The sequence below is a fragment of the Ruditapes philippinarum genome, unplaced genomic scaffold, assembly GCF_026571515.1.
Source record: "Ruditapes philippinarum isolate M1 unplaced genomic scaffold, ASM2657151v2 ctg221_1_1_1_1, whole genome shotgun sequence".
In the NCBI taxonomy this organism is placed as follows: domain Eukaryota; kingdom Metazoa; phylum Mollusca; class Bivalvia; order Venerida; family Veneridae; genus Ruditapes; species Ruditapes philippinarum.
The window spans coordinates 467,303-492,573 of record NW_026862656.1 but is presented as its reverse complement, the minus strand read 5'-3'; the positions used below and the strand labels follow the sequence as shown (position 1 = coordinate 492,573).

Sequence of the window (25,271 nt, the reverse complement as noted above, 5' to 3'; positions counted from 1 at the left end):
TTTCCTATTTGGCATTGTTAAGAAACTTATAACAATATTCATGTAACAAGTTACATGAGCAAAATGATTGTATCTTTACAAAATGTTTTTCATATTAATAAAATATTATCGTACCCGTCCAACTTAAACGCTTATTTGAATATAATTATTAAAAGCCTTATTCAAAATATTCTTAAAATTTACCACAATGAGGGACTCTTTTCAAAGTTTGCCTAAATTTTCTTAAAAGTATATTGGTTGATCATGCGAAATATAAATTACTTTTGCGATGATTTTTTTTATTTAATTAAACTTTGAAAATATCTGGTACCATATTTGCTATTAAAGTTGGCATTATTTAGCAAATAAATACCTACAATAATTATACAGTAAAAATTTAACACTTTTTTTCTTCCATAAGGGATCTGAGACATACATAAAAAATGTTAAAAAGAAAAAAAAAGAAAGAAAAAAGGCGGTTCCCCTACTAAGGTTTGAACCCACACCCCTCAATTTCAATGTAGTTTACAAGTGATTCAAGCCTATTTGAATTCTGTTCAAAGTGGAGGCGGTGTACCTTAAGAAAATCCATTTAGTGGTTTGAGATGAGTTGTTGTTAAAAGAAATTTTCGATAACAATGGCCGACGAACACACTCACACCTCTGAGCACTTCTCCAGGTGTTGTAAAGTAAAATTTATCGTATTATGTGCAAATAACTAAACGCGCACGTCCCTTTTTTAATAAAATCTTTGTATGTGCTTGAAGCAGTCTGAGTGCTCGCTAATCTTAAATTATATCCATTAAGGAAAGCCTTTTATTATATCACCAACACTTGACTATTTTTTTTTTTAGAATATGAGTGCTGCGAAGACTCAGATTCTTCGATTTACTTTTTTTAAATACACTTTTTATCACCAATTACAAAATTTATTACGAAATTGGAAGAAATACTTTACCAAATAATTTTGCTTAAGAATTTACGAATCTCGCGGTCCAGTACAGCTTTGTTCCCTTAAACATATATTTGTTTGAACGATGAGTGCATTTCTTGTGGACACTTTTAAATCGTGAAAGAGAAGACTGGTAAAAATTGGCGTTTTTTACCCTTTTTTGTTATAATGACATATACTCGGAGGAGGAACTGATTACACGAAGGATGGAGTTCTTGTGATAACTTGTCAGGAGTTCTTGTGATTCCTTTAAGGACATTGAAAGTTAAAGTTGCTTCACAAGTTCGTGCGTTCTTTTTTATTTTAATTGTTTTTTATAGATGAAATTGATTATGAAGCAATTCACTGATAAAGAAGGTCGCATTGTAAATAAGATGTTGCAATCTGTATATATCTTAATGTGTTACCTTCGGTAAATAAAGTTATTATTATTATTATTATTATTATTATTATTATTATTATTATTATTTATTATTATTATTATTATTATAGAAAAATTTAATAATTTTCAAGGAATATTGGTCTATTAGCAAGGGTGTAATGTAAAAATTTAAGAATATAATCATATTAAACGTCATTTGTTTTTACATAATATATATTCATTGGCGCAGTAGCCGAGATAATATAAGAAAAACAAACACAAAATAGATAAATACAGAGTCCCTAAAGAAAGCCCAACACGACAAAGTCGAAGGTGAAATCCCAGGAATTCAGGGTAATTATAACTGTGCGTGTTCCTATCGTTATGGACAAAAAAATTATTTTTTTCAACGTTTAAAAAAATGTATATTTTCAACGTTTAGTGTTGACACATTCTGCGCTGTTGAAACCTGATCATATTGTGCACAAAGTATAATCACAAGTAGAATAACCAGCATATCACTTGCCTTACAAGCATCGATGGCAAGGTGTTCAGTTAGTTTCCAATTGAGGACTGTAGGCTCGATCAATTGATATTTTCATGTTTTCTTATATGATTTTTTTTATATTTTGCAAAATTTTACCATTATGTGTTATGAATGGAAATCACAATGTAAAGTCATACACATGGCAATGAAAATATAAAAATTATGAAATTAAACAAGAGGGCCATGATGGCCCTGAGGTCGCTCACCTGTATATAGGCCCCCACATCCCCAACCCCCCCCCCCCACGTTGCAGGGCCAATTTAACCCAAGGGCTTTTATTTGCACAAACTTGGTAGACACCCATAAGAAGATGTTTCATGCTAAACATCTAAGCTTTAGCTCATTGGGCTTTTTAAAAGAAGATTTTTTTTTAAAGTTTTTACTCTACACATATAGTTAAAAACAATGACACCCCCGGCGCCGGGCCAGTTTTGACCCCAGGGCTTTTATTTGAACAAACTTTGTAGACACTTACTAGAAGATGTTTCATGCTTAATATCTTAACTCTAGCTTTTTGTTTTTTTTTTCAAAGAAGATTTTAAGTTTTTGCTATACACATATAAAGAAAATCAATGACCCCCGGGGCGGGGCCAATTTTGACCCCAGGGCTTTTATTTGAACAAACTTGGTAGACACCTATTAGAACATGTTTGATGCTAAATATCTTAGCCATAGCTCTTTGAGTTCTTTAAAAGAAGATTTTATAAGTTTTTACTATATGCATATAGGGAAAATCAATGACCCCCGGGGCGGGGCCAATTTTGACCCCAGGGCTTTTATTTGAACAAACTTGGTAGACACATATTAGAACATGTTTCATGCTAAATATCTTAGCTCTAACTCTTTTGGTTCTTTAAAAGAAGATTTTTTAAGTTTTTACTATATGCATATAGGGAAAAATCAATGACCCCCTGGGGCGGGGCCAATTTTGACCCCAGGGCTTTTATTTGAACAAACTTGGTAGACACCTATTAGAACATGTTTCATGCTCAATATCTTAGCCATAGCTCTTTGAGTTCTTTAAAAGAAGATTTTTTAAGTTTTTACTATATGCATATAGGGAAAATCAATGACCCCCCCGGGGCGGGGCCAATTTTGACCCCAGGGCTTTTATTTGAACAAACTTGGTAGACACCCATTAGAACATGTTTCATGCTCAATATCTTAGCCATAGCTCTTTGAGTTCTTTAAAAGAAGATTTTTTAAGTTTTTACTATATGCATATAGGGAAAATCAATGACCCCCCGGGGCGGGGCCAATTTTGACCCCAGGGCTTTTATTTGAACAAACTTTGTAGACACTCACTAGAAGATGTTTCATGCCAAATATCTAAGCTCTAGCTCTTATGGTTTTTTAAAAGAAGATATTTAAAGTTTTTTCTTTCGGTTGCCATGGCAACCAGAGTTCTGCATGGAATTAAATTCTTTGAACAATTTTTAAAGGTGACCACCAAAGGAACATTCCTGTGAAGTTTGGATGAAATTGGCCTAGCGGTTTATGAGAAGATGTCGTTTAAAGTAAAAGTTTACGGACGACGGACGACGGACGGACGACGGACGCCGGACGAAAAGCGATCACAAAAGCTCACCCTGTCACTTTGTGACAGGTGAGCTAAAAAAAATATTCTAGTAATGAAACACACGATTAATCAACTTACGTTTCATATAGTTAAATAAATGATAAAAAAAAACAATTTATGAAAACTACAAAAAGGATTTGTCCAAAATTCGAAGTTGCGCTTACTAGGTCACAACTTCGTCGTACTCCCCACTATACCACGGCCGTCGAGCAGTATTATATTGATTTAATGTCGATATCTATACTATCAATACAAATTTTAGTATTTATCATAATACGTTACGGAAACTAATGAAACACCTCCCGAAAATTAATGAGTCTCAGGTCGATATTGCCAAACAAAACTTGCTTATTAAATAATGATAACAGTTTCTTGACAATATTGCCTAAAAAGTTTGCTTCAAATATGATGTTTTATTGTGAATAAACAGTTAGTCTACATATTGTTCCTCTTTTCGATTTACATCTTGAACCATTAAGTGGATATTTTCTTATATTCAGGCGACTTGATGCTTAGCATTTTAACCTCTACTTGTAGTGTAAGATGAGCATATTTTACATTTTACTCATGCGGTAATTTGACACTACAGTGGTGTATTTTCTGCAAGAGCTATCTCTATTGCCGATAATATCTCCCGTTATTTGTGTTTTAAACTCCATTTGACCCCTTATTAAATGTTCCAATTCTCTAGCAGACTAGATTGATTGCAGTTTGGTAATAATTTATGCGGTTAAAGGTTATTTGAGATTTTTATTGTTATTTTGTTATTTATTTATTTATTTATTATTAACATTTTTTTCTTGTTTTTTTTTTAAAGATATTATCCATTGAGGCTCCATCTTTATTTGGTTAATTATTCTTTATTTATTCATAACTATTGTAAGGTGTTTTTTCGGCAGTGTTCATATAATTTAACTTATCTCTAATAAAGCCAAACCTAAAAAAATAACATGAATTGTCTTTTTTCTTTGCAGGTTAGAAAAAAAGAATAAATCACTCTTAAGGTGATGTACGCCAGCAGTTTTATATAATTTCCATTAGAGTTTGTAATGATATATTGTGACACAATGATTGTTATGTATAATCGCAAGTTTCCTTTAAATTTCCAAGGTTGCTTTCAAAACGATCGTTAAACTTAAAAAGGAAAAATATTTCCAATAACAAAATCAAATTGTAGGAAGTTCATAATCTATAAATCATTATTATCTTTTTATCATTAACATTATGATTATAATCGGTTATAGGTATCATTGCGTTCCCTACACATGTAAAATCATTAGGGAAAATAACGATAAGGCATTCAGACTGTTTTGATTAATGTAATGATACAAGAGACTGCAAGTATATACAATTATGTTCTTCTACCATCTTCAGATATTTTTATTCAGACATAATTTGCTCAAAGAGTATAATTATCTTCCATATCATTTAACGCTAGATTAATGTCTTTAAAAAAGGATAATAAAATACTTATTACAGGTGACGCGAAGGCGGAAACGAACGTCATTTCATATTGGAACCAAAAGGTGCTCACAAAACAGCACCACTTCTAATTATCTTAGGAATGATTTTCTAATGAGTTCCTGCTAATATTAATAAGTCAATGACAATAAATGTTATAATTATTTACAATAATCATTAATGTTTAAGGCCGCATGATGTAATTAGCGTATTACGATTCCGTTATCTGTCGGAAGTCAACGGTAACGTGATAATTGATGATTGTGGAATATACAGTTATAATCAAAATGAAGCAGAAATTTATAAAGAATATTAAAGTTCCCTCTATAAAAACATCATTATTTTGCTCCAGTGGTAGGAAAATAATAATTTCACGAGTGGTAGTAGAATAATATATATTTATCATTCACATTTTTCAACTTGCTCTTGGAATTGACTAATGGCATAAAACTCGTGGAAGAGAAAAGCAGTTGAATAAACGTTAGATAACTTTTATATATTTTCTTTGACTTAGAACATATTGGAACATGAATCACTGCTTTTATTTTTGTAGACCTTAATTTAAAGCTTTTCTTTATTTCGTAGATATATGTGGCCTTTGACCGATCGATGGCATGCAGATCTAAATGTTGTTGCACTATAATACATAACGGGTAGTCATATTTCTGGGGAATAAAATGCTTGAATATTTCTTTATTAAGCAAGCAGAGACAAAGTGAAAATCCACTTATCTCTCCAATTTAGAATTATTTCTTTCATTTGCATACTAAAGATACATAAAAGACACGAGGTTTGGGTTTTATTTATGAACATTTTATATATGTAGATTCAATCAGACGTCCATTGTAGAAAAATAAATCTAGTTTGTATCCCGTCAAATGCGAAAGCATTCATATGAATCGTAGTGACATACTAAACTTCTTTGACAATGTATTGGGTTTATTACAACAGGAAAGACCGCAAAAATGAAAAAGGAATTCTGCGTATTTTATTAAGAAGTAAAGTGCAATAAAGATGTTTAATACAAATTTTAAAAGGCAGACCCTCCCACTTAGATATATATTTAAAGGGTTTCAATTCAAAATGTCAAATCAATTAACTTTTATTGACAACTGCGAAAGTGTTGTGAATATTTCATATTCTATACAACGTAAATGACTTAATATATTTTTTAATTGAAAATATTCAATAAAATGAAGCATTTCAGAATGTCTTCAAAACATTCCGAAATTGGTATACAAATTGACCATGAAAATGACTGTTGATCATGTACTTAACCTGATATAACCTGATATAAGTAACATAAGTAACATTGATTTATATTCAAGAGAATACAATCTGACAACCATTTAAATTAAGTAAAATAAAAGTTGTTTTGAGTGAAAAGATTATGCAACATCATTGCTTTAATAATGATACCTCTTACTACGTTAGTCACGCAGTAGAATTATAGTGATTGATACGGCAAAATCAGCCATTAATCGCACAGAAACATGCAAATTATTAGTAAAATATTAATTTTATTACTTTTCTTAAGATCTTAATACATTTTCCTGAATTTCTTGAAATATTTTGCTCATCTGGAGGCGTGCAGCTTTAAGTGGAAAAGAAATATCTAACAAATGTGAAGTGTAAACAAATTTTTTTTTCTGTATTCCAAAGTCAACATATTTTGCGTAGTTTCCTATTGTTAAATCCACAATGTATGTACGAGTAGATGCACAATTTGCAGAAAACATCTTTTCTAAAGTTTTATTGTTACAAATTACCTTACTTTACTTCCAAGACGACGCGTTTGTTTGCAATTCCAAACAAATTGAAGCCAAATTCTCTCGTTTAATGTCTCTTCCCCGATAAAGATAACTTTAATGTGATCATTAACTATCTTCTTGCTGTGCTAATGACTAGATGTTGGTGAAATGATCAACATAATAATCTCGTTAATCGGTACGTGAAATGTCTGTACTTGCATTGTTGATGTGTGTGTGTGTGTGTGTGTGTGTGTTTAAATACTTCAAACGTTTTGATTCAAGTATGGATTCATTTAATTTACCGTTGTCCTTCTCGAATGATTCCGTTCGAAATAGAATCGCAAACATGACACAGTTATTAAGGTTAATGCGATAGTAATTCTGCTAACTCATTCACTTAAAATAACAATTAAAGGTATTCACTATAAAAACACAACAAAGCGGGAAACATGACATTCAAGTATTTCTTACAGTTACTATTTTATATTTTTTATTAATTATATGGACACAAAACAAATGAAATGATCTGGCCCCTTTATTCATTGACTTGTGTACGTTATCACAAATGTTGCGGGTGTTTCACGATTCGTCCGATCTGGGTATGTAGTTTAATCCCCTGGCTACGCTTTTTATCTCGGACATTATTTTGTTTCTATCGACAGCAGCTCCAGAAATTACGTGGATTAAGTAGCTGGTCATTTATGGACAAATAGGTAATTCGAAGAAATTTTGTTTGGTTGACCGAACGAAACAGACCGAAAGTATGTTACAATTCACGTACAAAAGACAAATAATCATACCTGATATTGTATCTGATTTAGTCACTTAAATTTTGATATTGATAATTTGGCCATAAAATTGTAATGTTAAAAAATAATACGGTGTACAGATTCTGAACTGTAATAGATGAACAAATGTTTTACTAAACTCTTTACTTATTATTCGACATATTATACTTGTAAGTTATTGTCACTTAGAAAAGATGCAGTATATGTACAAGTATGAATATTTTACGCCAATACTCTGCTTGAAGGCATTATCATGTTTTATTTAATTCATCATCTTGAAGGAAATATCTTGTTGCCTGTCATGTAAAAAGAATGTTTGTCATCTGGGAATGTAAATCATGTTTTTTCCGTTATAAACTAATCTTTCCCGATAATAACTTCACGTAAATATGTCTTTATAATATGAAATAAATGTTATCCTTAAAAATAATATCAATATATCATTCAAATTGGCAACCTGCTATGTAAAGCGTGACATAGAGAAATGAAGCAAGATCCATCGACTTAAAACATGTTAGAGCAAGTATCTTGATATTTACTCTTCGATAATTAATTCAAATTATAAATCGTAGAACTCCTTTAAAAATGTAATGAATATTTACCATTTATAACGATTGTTATTATTTATTATCTAATTCAAAATCAAAGTCATTACTTCATATGTTTATATTTCACTGGAACACCGAACGTGATTTTTGTTTAATTCTTACCTGTTTCTAATGTTCTTAAGTCGTCATCCGCAACTATCGAGTCTCTTTACATTTACAGTAATGAATTAAACATCTAATTAAACATTAACGCATGCTTAAATACAGTGCTATATCAATAGTGCAATCTTTTTCTATAGATTCAAGAAAAAACACAACAAAAAACAAACAAAAACATTAATTATTATATTTTGTATTTTTGCAGTACTGATCAGTTTCCTTTCTAACCATAACTTATGTCAATGTTCATGAAAGTTTCGCATTTGAAATACACAAAATGCACATTTAATTGTACCTGAATAATGAAATTTTACAAATAATACTTTATACATAAACAAAATAGGAATGTTTAAAAATACTTATATCAAGAGCATGTTGTCATTTTGATGCTTCCCTCCAATTAAATTTCCTCCGTGATATATTTTGCAAGAAACCTTAATTTGATATTTATATTTGGAACACTCATCATATATTCAAAATGTATAGCTGGTTCGATAGTTCCGACAATGTTTTGATTAAATACAGACATTTCCCCCTAACTCATCTGGTCAGATGATTCGTTCGTATGCAAATACTCGTATCATGAGAAATAGAGTGGACACCGGAACATAAGTGAGTGACTAGCCTTGTTTTCTAAATGAAATTGTTGTAAAATAACAAAATACTCCCGTTATTTACTACAAGCGTTTTTTTTAAACACAAACACAACAACAACAAAAAATAAAATACAAAATAAAACAAAATGCCGTCAATTGTCATATTTTGACAGTATCATACTGGCATCTAAATGTAATTCCTTAAATATATTTTCTATTTTATTTACCATTTCAGCTGTCAAAAATATATCCCAATTTTAAATAAACGATGTATCTTTTGTAAAAGGTCAAAAGGAAATTGTGCTTTGTTCTAAATAAAAGATAATAAAATCATTATAAAACACACTCAGGCCGTAAATAGATAAACCCAAACAAAGCCAATTGGTGTATTTTTTATAAAAAAAACAAAAAGAACTAAATAATACAGATGTATTTTGTGTATTTTGTAAATAGTACAATTGATATTCTGCCAAAAAATAAAAAAAATGAAAAGATTAGTAAATCAGGAAAAAAATATATACGACTCCAGGCTTCCAAAATTAAAGTGATACTTTGCTGTACGAGCATCGCTTTATGACAGACATTTAATCAAACAGACAAAAATATATATCACCATTCTATATCTAAGCTTTTGTATTATCGCGCGGCATGTTTGAACGAATGTATGATCTTTTTTCAGTGTGAGGCCGCGAATTCCTATATTTGCATAACAATATCAGCTGCCAAAGTAATTCAATCTACAATTCTGATTGTCAGATCTTTTATTCTGTTCACGAAAGGTTTTTCTGTTTGATTCAAGTTATTTAATCAAGATATGTTCGAAGACTGATACAAAATGGAAAGTATGGAACATCAATGGGGCTTAGTTACAGACTGTAATATCAAATATTTACAAAGCACAACAATCATGAATTGATATAAGTTTTTACGAATTATTCAACACTTATTCTATAATTATAACGTATGTTATTTACGTTAATATAAGTGTCCTCCATATTAAACTAGTTATGGAAAACGAAATAATGGAGTTTTATTTGGAACAATATCAAACAATTTATTTGCGAATTCTTTATCATTCCGTTGATCTGATTGTTGATCTTGAAAGAACAAATATGTTGTCTGTCATGAAAATGTATTCTTTGTCACTTGGGAATATAAATCATTTGTTTCCATCTACAAATCTGATGGTTTTCACAAGACACCTTAACAAAAATAACAAATATATGATGTCCGTGAGACGTATCTGTCAAACTGCGAAACAATTGTGGGATCGCTTTGTAGTATCCGACGAAATAGAAAACATCGAAAAGAAAAATACAAAATATTTTAAAGTTGTATCTCTTAAATTATTTTGATTTAAGATCATCTCATGAAACAGACTATGTAATATTTGAATGGTGTAGTCAATTATGTACTTGGGTCTATATCACTCATGGATTACACATGATTGTATTCCTATTTAGATGTTTTAAACACCCTAAGAAGTGGCCACACTGAATCTATCTGGAACCTTCCAATTGAATGAAACCTTTTGTCCGCGGATAAAAGAGTTTGTCTGAATGAATGAATAAATATACAAATGAGATAAATAAAAGGGAAATTTACGGAGGTTTTGCAGCTCAAAGCCTAAAGAAAATATTGCCACAATTTCAAATTTGTTTTTTTTATTTTTTAAACTGTCACTTTTGAATACTCTCAATTTTTTGTTTTCCTTAAATTTTGGGGCTTTTTTCGAGTTCATATGAGGTTTTTTGAACTGGTTTGTGACTTCATTCGGGCGATGAAAGCCTATAAATGATTCAAAAATATATTTAAAAAGGTATTTTTATTTTTGGGAAAAAAAAGCATATATTTCTTCAAAAAAGAAGAAGCGACAAGGAACCTAAAAATTCCTTTTTCCATTTGTGCTTCCCTTTTTTGTAAAATTAAGAACAAAAAATTGAAAAAAAAATTTTTTTTCTAATTTATTCCCTTTTATGTTCCATTTAAAAACAATAATTTTCAGAGTTAAAATTTTAAAGGGAAAAAAAAATCCAAAAATTAATTTTTCTCCAAATCAAAAAATTCTTATTTTTATGTCCTTTAAGGGGAAAAAAAAAAATTTTTAAGTATTTAAAACCGGCCTTGAAATTTTAACCCGGACGTTTTTTTTCTGGACTTTTCCTAATTTTTTGTGGAAAAATCAATAATTACACTGCCCTAAGGATAAATTAAACAAAAAATCGTTATTTTGAATGAAAATTTTCTTATGAAAGGGTTTTAATTTTTGGAAATTTTAAAGTTTTTTTTTTTAATAAAATATTTCTTGTTTATTTTGTTTTTTAAAAATTCAGGGTATCATTATTGGAAATTTTTTTATAAAACTTTTCTTAACAAATTTTTTATTTTATCTAATTCTCCTCTTTAAAAAAAATTTGATTCGGAAAACATGAAAATTTTTAAAATTTAATAATTTCATCCTTAAACCAAATTTTTCTCATAATATTATCAAAAATTTCTTTACAGAAAAAATTTATCCGTGAAATAATAATAAATTTATCGATTCACATTTTTCAACTTGCTAATGGGAATGCCCTATTGGTAAAAAATTTGACAAGATGAAACGAGTATCTTGATATTCATCTTTCAATAATAAGAATTAAATAACAAAATGGGGTACAATTTCTGCCAAACTACCAATTTTTGTTTAATTTATCAACATATTCTTTCACAAACGATTAAAAAGGAAATTTATTATCTAATTAAAAACCAGACTTTATTGGGCAATTCGTATTTTTCTGAACAGCCTTTGAATCCTAATAATTTGTGTTGAAAAAACATCACTCAGTCTGGTTGAAAGGTGAACTTATGTTTTGAAAAAGTTGAATTTTGCTAGTTCTGGTTGATCTTGAAAATTACATTTCTGTGGGCAAATGTATGTAATAAGTTTTTTAAAATTCAAAAATTCTGCACGAAGCTTCATTTGTTAAATTTTTTCTGGAACTTAAATAGAAAATTTCATTTGTATTGTAATTAATAATTTTTTCTGGAACTTAATGGATTGCCTCATGATCTTTTGGATTAAAAATTTTTCCCAAATTCATTTTTAAAAAATTGGCAAATTTTTTTCAATTTTTTTTCGATTTAAAAAATTTTTTTTAAATTTTAACGTTCCTACTGGACCTTTATAAACCTTTTTTTTATTTTTTCTTTTTTTTTTTCGGTGATAATATGTTTCAGCTTTGTTTTTTGTTTTTCATAGGTGATGGAAAATTTGTCTAAAAAGTTTTTTATTTAAAACGGTAAAATTTCCATATTCGGAAAAATGCTAATATTTTTTATTCAAGGCAGCAAAAAAAATTATTTTTATTTTTTAAGTTTTTAAAATTATTATTTTGCAATTAAAATAAATTGAAAAGAAAATTTGGTTTATTTAGAAATTTTTTTCGAAATAACTTTCAGGAAAATAAATCCAGTTTTTTATGTTCAAATATCTTTCCATTTAACGTAGTGATTTAAATTTTTTGGGAAAAATGACAGTTTCCACTAATAAATTTGGTCAGATAATAAGTTCGTATGCAAATATCTCAACGCATGAAATATAGAGCGCCAAAAGAATGTGCCACCGGAACATTAGTGACTGACTTAACTTGTTATCTGAATAAAATTGTAAGATAACGAAATACTCCCGATATTAAAAACAAGCGTTTTATGGAACACAAAATGCCTTCATTTATCATATTTTGGCATCTAAATGTAATTCCTCTATTTTTTTTCTATTTTCTTAACCAAATATTATCTGGCAAAATAATATCCTAATTTGAAACGAACGATGTATCTTCTCTGAAATGTTTTAAGGAAAATGTGCTTTGTTTTAAATAAAAACGATAATGCAATCATTATAAATAACAATCAGGCCATAAATAAATCAAATCAATTAACGTCCAATGACTGTATTTTTTTAAATAACAAAATGGAGATAAGACATATGTTTATAAACGTCAACAAGGTACATTTAGTTGTTAATACAAATGTTTTTCGTAAATAATGTAAGTTGAATATAGAAATCAACTCCAGTTTCAATTTAAAATTGTAATTATTTTATTTGAAAAATATACTACGTTTCGACTCAAAAGTCTTCATCAGGTATACTTTGTTTACAGGAAATGACGTCAACGTCATTTGACGTCAAGGACAACGACGTCAAAATGTAATACATAATTTGGCGTATAAATGTTATATGTAGGATCTTAATTGCTTTCGTAAATAATACAATTCATATTCTGCCAAAAAAATAAAAAAGTGAAATCAGTAAAACAGAAAAAAAATATATATCCGACTTTAGGCTTCCAATATAAAAGTGATACTTTGCTATACGAACATCGATTAATGGCATACATTTAATCAAAAAACGGAAATCTATTATCACCATTCTATATCTAAGCTTTTGTATTATCGCGCGGCATGTTTGAACGAACCCAAATAACTTTTATTATCTTTTTTCAATGAGACGTAGTGAATTTCTATATTTGCATAACAATATCAGCTGTCAAAGTAATTCAATCTAAAATTCTGATTGTCAGATCTTTTATTCTGTTCACGACAGGTTTTTCTGTTTGATAACCAAATTTTCTTCAAGTTATTTAATCAAGATATGTCCACAGATTGTTGCCTTGTAGTCGTCCCCGATCTTTATGATGGAAAATGGGAAATTTGGAATAACAATGAGGCTCACTTACTACATGTATCAGATCTCTACAAATAATATTAATCATGAATTGATTTATGTTCTGTAGAATTATTTTTACCGAAAGTGTATGAATATTTTCATTAAAATGTTTTAGAAAGGTGTTTAGTGTTTAAGGTGCTTAGTCTAGCTTAAGAAAAAGCAAAATATTGTTTGCTCATATGGAACAATAGCAAAAAGATTCTACGTGAATATTAATCATCATTCCATATGTCACTGTTGAACTTGAAATAACTAATATGTTGCCTGTTATGAAAATGTTATTTTGGACAATAAATCATTTGTATCAATGTGGAAATCGTGCGCCATAATAATAAGACGACTTTCTAACAACAAATAACAAATATTTAATGTTCATGGGACCTATCAGTCAATCTACCAATCAAACTGTGAAATTGCATTGTATCAAACAGAAATATCCACACAAGTATTCATACCATGGTGTTAAGTTTCATTCAATGGACAATGATGGTTCGTTCCCATAGAAAACAATGCGTCTGACTTATGCACAATTGCGGAACTTATAAAATGGAATTTGGAGAGAATATGAAGCTTGAAAGTTACAAAATACATCATTATTATTTATTGTATGTAAAAAGTCGCAACATCTTGGTCATCATTATGTTTATAACATCATAGATCAATTTTGCAATATGATAATTATGAAATAAGCTGATACCATAATTAAATCTCCTCTTAACTGTCAGACTTAAATACTTATTTAAAGTAATGTTTCAGTAATATTTCAAATCTTTAATATTTGCAGGGAAAGATTTTCTTTACAAAGTAAGTACTTTAAGTTGTATATAAACGTACTAAATATTAACGTATTTTGTTGTAAAATGTATTTTAACAGCTTTTTATGATCAGAAACGGAACGTTTTTTAGAAGAATTGAGCAAACAGGTGAAAATCAAAATAAGTTTACATTTTGCCATAATTCCTTTCAATTTTATACTTAAATTCGCATGAACAAAAAAAATAACTTAGTAACCGTGACCCTAGGAAATTTCTGAATTATACATCGAAATACGTTTCTATAACGATGAATTTATAAAAAAGAGTGGGTTAGTCCTTTATTATTTTAGGCAGATCTATGTTTCATTCTTATCATTTTTAAATATGAACAGTTGGTCAATCTGCATTACGACACTCACTCTTTTGAAATATATAGTCAATTCGACTCAAGTTGAAATACAACGCTAAACTTTTAAATCTTACTGTTTTGATCGGAATGAAAGTTCTATTATTGCAATACTCGATCTATTTTTGACGGCTTCTAATCGGCAAATATTTGCAGCAAACTGAGCATTGCATTGGACCGTTGATGTTCGCTAAAAACAAACGAGAACATGAAATCCTATATGGCACAAGAGGATGCAACATTAACTAAATAACAATTACATATTTGGTGGACTTAGACCCCTGTTTACGTATGCCTTTGGTCTTTCAAATCCATCAACCTGCGGATCAACTAAAAGTCATGTCAGTGTGCAAAATAAAAGGTTTTAAATAGTCAATGAACAAAAATAATTATTAGTACTATTTGTTGGTTATGGCATGATGTAACATTACCGTGACGCTAATAAAGCTTCATTGTGAGTAACGGATACTGTTCTTTCTTACTTATTGCCATTAAAATAGTTTTGTCAACAAAGTTATTATGATTTAAATTTTATATTATTATGTTTATGGTTGGTCAATATAAAACCTTAATGCAATAATAATACGCAGTTTGAATGCACTTAACATTTGACATTATCAGTCATGCTACGCACAAGGTCGGCACAAACCAGTTTAAAATTGTTCAGTTTGACTGATAAGGTTCTATTTAAAGAATTGTCATGATACAAAATGATGATCGGGTTCATCTTATCTATTTCTATTAAACAAACAAGGACAACAGTCCATGTAATTTGGTTAGATCAGCGTAAGAGGTTGTTTGCATTCTGTAAACTGCAAAAATCTATTGTTGCTCGTATAACAAATAAGGTAAAACTTTACATATTCAAAATAAAGATACTGTGTTACATGAATAAACATTTTTATGAAATTTGTTATGAAAACAATTGTATATTCGGACAATGTAAAAGAAACATAACGAATCCGGATTAATATTAAAGCATTGGTTTCAATCTAACGACAAATGAGTTAATAATTATTAACTTAATAAATCGTATTATAAAAATAATCTCGCAACATAATTCAATTCGTGTCTATTGTATCTAAAACTATTTTGCAAAAATGTAAAGTGAAGGTAAAGTCAGTTAAAATTATGTTAAAGTTAATCTAAAAGTTGTCTTACTTTTGAAATGATATTGTCTTTCACTTTCATGTTGTTATTATTATTATTACTGTCTTGACTACGGTGGGTTTTAGAATATCTATTGCATCTAAAGTCTTGCTTTGTATATCACTATCAATAAGCTGCGTTGTTTGATTATAGATCAAAAGAGTTTAAAAACAATTCAAGCCATAGCACTAGAGACGTAGCGTAGACAGAATGAGAAACATTGTACTTGTAAGTAAACATTTTGGTATTTGTATTTTGTGCGTGAACGTTTTTAACAATCCTGGATATTACGCTTAAAACATCCTTAAAAGCTTTTGAGCATGTTTGTTGTCCCATTTTTAATTCGTTCTATCAGTGAATGACAGTTTTGTGGAACGAACAAAAACATGCGGCTCAATGTTTGGTCTTCTTTATAAAGTTATGTACCGGACGTGTTTGTGTACAGCCGCCTGACTGACGGACGAATCAATAGCTTGTATGCCCAAATCCGGGGTCAGGGTCGGGGAGTTAAAAACAATCACTGAATGTTGATGTAATAATAATTAATCATCCGTAGGACATTTTGCTTTCGAAATATAATTTTGTCATATCAAGATGAATTTTGAATTTTATTGCTAATATGTTCACAAGCATGAAACAATGTGTCACACGCAAGAGTCATTTCTCCGAAGAAACTGTCAAATATAGCGGTCAGATTTAAAAAATGAAATACCCTGTGCTTTTGTCCGGTCCAAAACCTGTCAACTTCAAAGTATTAATATATTGTTTACATTTACATCAGCAACATATGCGTTAAACAAGAAATTATTTAACCCGACAATATATGTTGTTTTGTTCAGGATAAACGATTTCAACGCATTGAATGCGAACATTTATCTGACTATTTTATATTTCAGATTTTGACGATCGTAGTGACGGTATTTGAGAGATTGTCCTCAGCTTTCATCTTGGATGATAATTGTCCCGTGCAATTACCTTGCAAATGCACGGAATCTGCAACGTATTATACCGGATACACTGTTCTGTGTAGCCATAACAACTTTACAGTCATTCCTAATATAAAACAAGTTAAATTGAATGTTACCAAGTTAAACTTGGTCTTTGGCGTAAACAAATTAACTGTTATACCTAATGGTGCATTTGGAATTATCAGCTCGATCAATACTTCAGAAATAGTATTAGACCTGTCTTATAATAATATAGTATCAATAGAAAACAATGCGTTTGATGGAATTGAAAACCTTACGACATTTCTTGGACTAAGAGACAATAATTTATCTACTATACCTTTGGCAATCAGTAATCTTAACTATCTCCAACGACTTGATATTCAGGATAATCCACTTCATTCTCTTCCTTCCTCAGTTATGTTAAACCTAGGCTCAACTTTGACTGCCTTTAAATTAGATTTAGATCACTTCTCTGAATGGCCTCGTGAACTTCGTTACCTTCGAAAATTGGAAAATCTGACTGTTAATCACATACCGTTTTCGCATTTAGATTTGTATGCTTTCCATGGAGTTGAGAGTACACTTCAACTTCTTCAGCTTGATTATTCTAAACTTGAAAAAGTGCCATATGCAATTTGTCAACTTAGTCATCTTACATCACTGTATATGCGATATAATGGTAACCTTCAGGAAAACAAATCTTCAATTTTCATACCATGTGGTAATGAAATGGTTACTGTCACAACATTGGACTTAAGTAGAAATGGCTTATATAAGTTTCCAGACATATTTTCTCTATTTCCAGCACTTACATCATTAACCTTGTCTTTTAATAACCTCCAATACATTGATTATACTAAAATTAAAATAGATTCAAAACTTACACATTTATATTTAGGAGAAAATCTTTTTGACAGAATACCGTATGCATTGAACAAATTAAAGTTTTTGAAAACATTAAGACTTAGCTATAATAACATAAAGACAATTGATTCACCAGATTTAGCCGGATTGCATTCCCTAACAGAATTGTATCTTGATATCAATCCTGTTATGTTTATAGCTCCAGATGCATTTAACCATAATGTGAACTTGACTCGTCTTAATTTGTATGACACATATCTTGATCATATTCCTGTCGCAGTGACAAATTTGACAAAACTTTCCTCTATAGATTTTAGAAGAATGCCAGTTGACTGCACTTGTGATATGACATATTTGAAACAATGGAATGTTTCGGCAATAGCAGAGGTTTTAGGAATTTGTGCATTTTCCTCTGAAACTATCAAACACTTTGTAATGAATACCTTACAGTCTTGTCCATAGACATTCAAATATTATGTTTTGAACTATTATGCCAATTAAGTTTACTTAATAATTTGCATATCCATTTTTTGTAAAAGAAAAAAAAAAGTAGAAATTACTTCCTAACTAAGTTTTCATGATTTTGCTAGTATAATAATCATTTGTATAGTTATCTAACACTATGAAATTTAATTCTCAGGTTTGAAATTGCTAGACTCATTCATTCTATGATAATTGTTGTTGCTTAATTATTACGTACCATATTCTTATTATTTACCACTTTAGAAACAATGAATTAATAACTATCTGCTCAACCTCCAACGTTTTGAAAGGTTTAACCCCTCTTTATCAAGGAGTTTGCTGTTTATTTTTTAAATCGCATATATTAATTTTTTGTCTACACTAAGTTATCTAAATAAACAATACCGGGAATCTGTATTATTCTGAACATAATTAATAACAGTTTAACACCACTGAATTTTCATGCCTGTCTGTTTTGCAGTCAAGATTTTGTATGTCGGTATGTTCTATTATTTATTGGTCGGAAAGATTAATTTCATTTCACATTCAATATATTCTTTTTATGATTTCAGATTTTTTATTGCATGATTCTTACATGTTGATTTAGTTAAAAAAATGCAATGTACATGTATTTTGCTACTAGAAATACTTAACTTTCGAATACATTTTTAAACATGTAGACTTCAACTTATTAACTTGAAGTTCATACTTTATTCATTAAAATTATACCTTACCGAGTAAGAAATAAGCAACAGTTTTAAAAATATTATCTTTAATTCGTATTTATTATGTTATTGTTTAGTTCAAGACAGGTAATTTTACATGTAAGTGCCTTAAAATACCTTTTGGACTATGATTTAAAACCTATCATGAAGTGCTAGCATGAAAGCATTATTTAAAACAGAGAACCTTTTGTTATCCAACCTGTAACAATTAATTAAACATGTATATAACTATTCATAATGTAAAAATATCTACGTTTTGCAAAAATAAGGTCATTGTGAGATTATACGTACTTTTATATTGAGAGCACATTTTATAAATATAGGATCTTTGTCAATAAATATTTTACATTCGGCAAAGATAATTATTATCGTGCAGTTTGAAGCATTCGGTTTATTTTCTGAAATAGAAGATAAGTGACCTTTGGGACTTCGACTACAACTGTTAACTATTTTGTAATGAAATGGAAACTGAAAAACTGTCTGGAAAAGGTGTAGGTGTTTAGGGCACTTTGGTTTAATCTCTTTAACAACTTAAAAGTTATAAAATGGCTCCGGGTTTATTCCTTGGATATGTTTTGTAGTGTTTTTGTATTTGAAACTAAGTTATTAAAATGTTACAAAAATATTACTCGTTATGTTAGTTAAACGAATAGTGTATTTTAACATGAATCCCGTTTTGTTTACACTTGATAACTGTTATTGTTGCTATTATTAAAATGTACTAAAATTATCTTTTTTTGTTATTGTCATGTTTATTAGTTTAGATCTGGGCTTATATTGGAAATATCGCTAGTTTTCTGTGGAAACAAAACAAAACATTTATTGAAAAACATCAGAAGAATAGTTATTATAACGGTACACATTGATACATTTTAACAGGTTGGATTAAATCTTTTAATCTTTTAAGTTCAGCCTGCAAATCTATATTTTACTGTTGGTATTGAAATTGACATCAAAATTTTTAAAATACGCAAGCTTACGAATAGAGATCATTATTATATTAAAAAGGATTTCAAAATAATAATTACCATCAGTAACATGTACTATTAATTGTACCATGAATCCTGTCTTTCACAAATTTACACAATAACTTTCGCACAATACGTTTGTATATTGATGAGGGAAAATTACAAAATGTTCAATGTTTACGCCAACGTTTACGGTTGCTTTCCATGTGTTTACTTGTTACGGCTACAAAATAACATGAAAAAGGAAAACACACAATTTTCAACGTTTACGCAAACTTTTACGGTTGCTTCCTTGTGTTATGCTTCAAAATAACATTAGACCCATTAAACGAACAATATATATAAAATGTCTGTATATACCGACAATATGTTATTACTTAGGTCTATGTAGGACCAACTTTGTACTTTGTAACACAATCTTACACTTTTTACCAGCATAATCGTCTCTTAAAGCTAGCAAATAATCACCAAAGAAATAAAAAATACAGTAGTAACAATTACCGATATTACTCAAATCGACGCGGCGAAGTTTAATAGAATCGTATAGATAAAACCCATCATATGTATGCATGAAATACCTACTAGCGGTCCTTTGGGGGCAGGGGGGTGGGTAACTAAATAATTGACGATACATTTTTATACATTGTGAAGCATTGTGCAAGTGATAAAACTCTCTGCATCTATATTTTGCCAACAACATGAATTTAACAGTTTAATGTATTACAGACGAGGAAATTTGCCCTGAAGGCAAAATACTGGACGAAACGTTCTCGAGGGACCAGAAAAAATTAACAACCATAAGATTACAGTTTAAAGCTTGAGCCATGAGCATAAAACTATATACCAAGTTTCAATATCGTTATTTTAACGGAAGAGCCTTTGTGCTTGAAAAATATGCTTAAAGATCTGTAAATAAATATCATTTATTTCGGTTGCAAACGTGACATACCTTGTTCCTATATTTGTATAATAGCATCAGCTGTCAGCATAACTCAATCACAAATGCTGAATGTCAGCCTTTATTCCGATCACCAACAATTTCTCTATCTGATAACTTAATTTTTTGTAAAATTCTTAAATCAAGATTGTCTTTGTAATTCAGTTATTCATATGTAATTATTCATATGAAAAGCTTAAATGACATTTCTATTTTAATTTTTTTCTTATTGTATGTTAAAAAGACTCACTCATTGATACATTTACCATGAATGAGTTAACCTTTATTTATTCATTTTACAAATGTAAACGATAATAATACAAACTGCCCTTGCAGTAGTATAATTTTTAATCTTACCAGACGTAGAGTATTATGATTTGGTATAATGTGACAACATTTTTGAAAATATTTCTTAATTTTACTTTGTTATCATTTAAGACCAAACTAACGTTCAAAGGGCTTTTATTAACTATCCAGTTTTATGGGGTTATTTTGGAAATTTATTGCGCTACTTTAACCCTCCCCTCCCCAATCTTTTGTAGATATAAAATAATTAAATTTTACAATATATTGAATAATGTTGTATCTTTATCTCAATAGTTATTTCTTACAAGAGTCTAATAATGTCATTTGTTGATAATACATAATATTAAGAAAGAAATATGAACGTTTGTATGTAACTATATACGTAAAAGCAAAAACGATTTGAGTAATTTTGAATAATCGTTTTGTTTTCTATTTCCGCACTGGTTTTCAGACAGAATGGTTCCAAATATAGAACAACGTAGATATCAATGCTATTTTAGCTTTAATTCGAGCTTTCATCCTATTATTGTGTCTGTTTCTCTAATAAAACAGAAAAAGATGTTGTACTGTGCAGAGTATAATATGTGTTCTCTTACATACATCTCCGTTAGCTGACAAAGAATTTGCTCACTTGAAACTATGTTACAACATAGAAGTTTCTTTATAAAAAATCATATGGGTGGGATTGACGTTGTTAATGTTGTTTCCTTACGACATAAGATAAATTCAATTTGACTAAATATGAATACACACAAATACGCTTTATATATTAATATCTAGCAAACATTTCATATTTTCTATATCTGTTAATACTTGAGACTTAAACGTAAGTTAATATAGGATTACAAACGTGGTCGATACAAGCCAGTTCAACTTGTAGACTTTAATTCTACGACAATTCGATGTAGTATAAACACAGAAAACGATCGGCAAAATTGTTCAATTAAAGCTATTTGTCTATATTTAGATTTCCAGAACAGAATGTTTGAACTATTCTTTTGATTTTATTATTTTTAGCAATCTTAATGTCATTCTAAAACATTCATTGCTGTGCTTTTACTGTTTCTGTTCCACATCAAAATATTGTCTAACCCACAAAAAAGAAAGAAAATAAAAATGTTATATTTGTCACATTAAAACGAAACATATATTGTTTTGATAAAATGGTATGTATATGTATTATATTTCAGACTTATATATACGTAATATTGCTGACAATTATGCCACTTGTGAATTTTGCTGTTTCGAGTCATTGTAAAAGATACCAAAGGCAATTATTTCTTGTTAGGTATCATTATTATAGCTTTTGCGCCAGGAAACTACGTTTTGTCTCATGAGACATATGCCCATTTTAAGTCTATAGTAAATTAAAAGTTTCCATATTAGTTGCCTGCCTCTTTATTTTGGCAATTCTTACAGACACAATTAATGTCGTTGTCTATATAAACATATGCAGCAATCTTAAATGTGTTGACCTATCTGTTTAATGCCAAAGAAAACATAGACGCACCAGATATGAAAAAAGGATAGCATAATGTTCTAGTTTGTGAATGAATTCCGTTAATCTGAAATGATAATGTTTGTACTTTAATGGCATATTTTAAAAGCATGAGCTTGAAATATTAGCAGACGTCAACACATTTAGTTGCATATCGATGGAAATTGTCACCCGTATCAATTCAAAATGCTCTCTCAGTTTTATTCCATTTTTACATTTCATCGAAAAGGTTGGGCAACTAATTTGTTGTATGATTTATAATCACAAATGTTTAATTTAGTTTAGAACATCCGAGACAAAAAGCATCAAATTGTATTCCATATAAAAATAAACCATCCCCTTAGAGATACTATTAACCGCTACATTGTTCATCATTGGCAGACAATATACTAGCAATTAAACTGTTACTTAATGATGTAACACGTTCCTTTAAATTAATCTTCAATTTCACACCAAATTCCATTGGGAAAATACTTCTAGAATTTCATTACAAAAGACACTTAAGAGACTTGTTTACATTTCACAGATACATAATGCATTTATTCAAATGGACAAATTGCTTATTAGTTAGCCTTTTTCTTTTATCTTTCTCGTGTAAGTAATTGATTGTAAAAATACATCTTGCTTTAAAGTTTTGTTCAAGTATAACTTTTTGCATTGAGCTGGAGCACTCAATTTGTCCACAGTTTATTCAATAATATTTGTCGGCATTTCTTGTCAGTATAAAAATAACAAATATTTTACATTCACATTACATAATGGTCAAAGAATAACCAAGAACATTTTCGACATTATATGATAAAATTCAATTATGCCTAACTTAATTGAATTAAATGAAAGTTTGTTTAGATTTTCTACAGAGCATAAATCGACGAAATTCATGGAACATTTCTTTTCTTTAAAAAATGTAACAGCTTGTTTAAAGTTTCAGAAAGGGGAATTTGTATTTAAAAAATGCAGACAATGTTAAGAAAAAGAAATCTATTGATTTATATGATTTAAATATAAAATTCAGAATTTATCAATTGAAAAAACTCACCGGATACTCAAAGAATGTTCTTAGGTCAGTGGTTACGACAAAACAGACCGTTGCTATTAATTCAAATTGTCAGTTAATAAGTCCGTATGCAAATTTGTAAAAAGAACTAATGAAGGAATAACGGAACATAAAGTGACTACCGGTTTGTAAACGAAGCTCTCTCGTGTTTTCCTGATTGCATTATCATGGAAATGACGGCGTTCTTATTTTATTCAATATGATCATACAGTTGCATGATAAGCATTCTAGTCATAGCAAGGATAAATCAAAACTTTTTTTAACAAATATGTAACACGGTACCTCATCAAAAATATACTTTCGTTTATAGTTTTTTGTTATTTCTATCATATGCTTTACTACACACAAAGTCTTAAGCCTTTGCCAGCAGGTCAGACTGCATTTCTACACTAAAAGATTGACAGAAAAATATTTGATGAAGCTCACGACACGAATGCGAAACGAAGTTAATAAAATTATAAAGTATATAATTATGGAAAAAAAATAAAAAGAAATTTAAATCTGTTCCATATACCCTAGAAAATTGAACATTATTAGAACTATTAGACGAAAGAATAGAAATAAATCGTTTGTATTATGCAATGGTATCAATCACTTTGATGAATATGACATTGAAAGGTATGTGTAGTTCCTGTGCTGCAGTGTATAACATTATTTTACAAATTTGTCCAACACAATCATTTTATTTCAACAAAAATTTGCTAACGCTAGAAAAGCCTTTGCTAAAATCAACGCACTGAAGTTTTAAACGCTCTTAAATATAAATCCCATTTGGCATCAGTAAGTGATTTGGTATTTGCATTAAATGGATATTAGTGACTCTCAGGGGATGTTTAAGTAAACAATTATCAACACACGATATACATCATAAAACATGATATTAGTGGTAAAAGGTTCCTGCTTCACAACTTAGACTTTTTTACATTGCCACAATACAACGAATTTAACAATATAATGTCTCAAAACGGAATACATTTTAAGTCATTTGAAATGGCAAGCATGAGTTTTATATGACGTTAAATAATGGTTTTGAGCATGTTAAATGCTTATCACCTGACAAATAGCAGTGAATGAGAAATTATTTGTCATAAACGTAGCAAACGTAAACAAAGAAATATTTTGACTTCCATTTAAAAATACTTAATCACGTTTACTGTACTTATGTCCAAAAGCAATAAAAGAAAAAGATGGTTCATGCCACTGAACAATGAGCTACGTTTTCGAAACAATTTAAGGGCATTAAAAATAAGATTTTGAAAAATGAAAATAAAGAAATAAAGCGGTTTCAATAAGGTATTGAACCAATGATCTCGCAGGAAGAAAAAACAACTCTGAAATAAAGTAATAGAAACTTATACCCGTTAATTGTTGTGAGTATAAAAATAATCAAATTTTTTAAGTATTATCAAATGTACATTAATTTTGAGCCTTTTTTTGAATAACATGTTTTAACATCTGTAAATACCATTTATTTCGGCGACAAAAGTGACATCCCTTGTCCCTATATTTGCATAATAATATCAGCTGTCAGCACAACTCAATCACACAATCATGCTGAATGTCAGATGTTTAATTCCGATCATGAACCCTCTGTCTCTCTGATAATTCAATTTTATTTGATTTTTGTCAAATTTAGTACAATTTCGTAAAATATATAGTTTTTGTGACATCCTTTTTATATTGTTTTGTCTGATCACATTGTATATTATTTTACTCATTTTAGATAAATAAGTTCTGAGTTTGTTATCTCTTTGTTTCTTTATTT

The 25,271-nt window shown here is 29.5% G+C and overlaps 1 protein-coding gene across 1 annotated transcript; it reads left to right on the top strand.

Annotated features, from left to right (window-relative positions):
* Window positions 1–15,325: 15,325 nt before the first annotated feature.
* Window positions 15,326–19,456, top strand: LOC132719752 (leucine-rich repeat protein soc-2 homolog). Its single transcript, XM_060703602.1, has 3 exons — window positions 15,326–15,438; window positions 15,893–15,967; window positions 16,636–19,456. The coding sequence occupies exons 2-3, from the start codon at window positions 15,950–15,952 to the stop codon at window positions 18,013–18,015; spliced, it is 1,398 nt and encodes a 465-aa protein (XP_060559585.1). The 5' UTR covers window positions 15,326–15,438; window positions 15,893–15,949; the 3' UTR covers window positions 18,016–19,456.
* The last annotated feature ends 5,815 nt before the right edge of the window (window positions 19,457–25,271 follow it).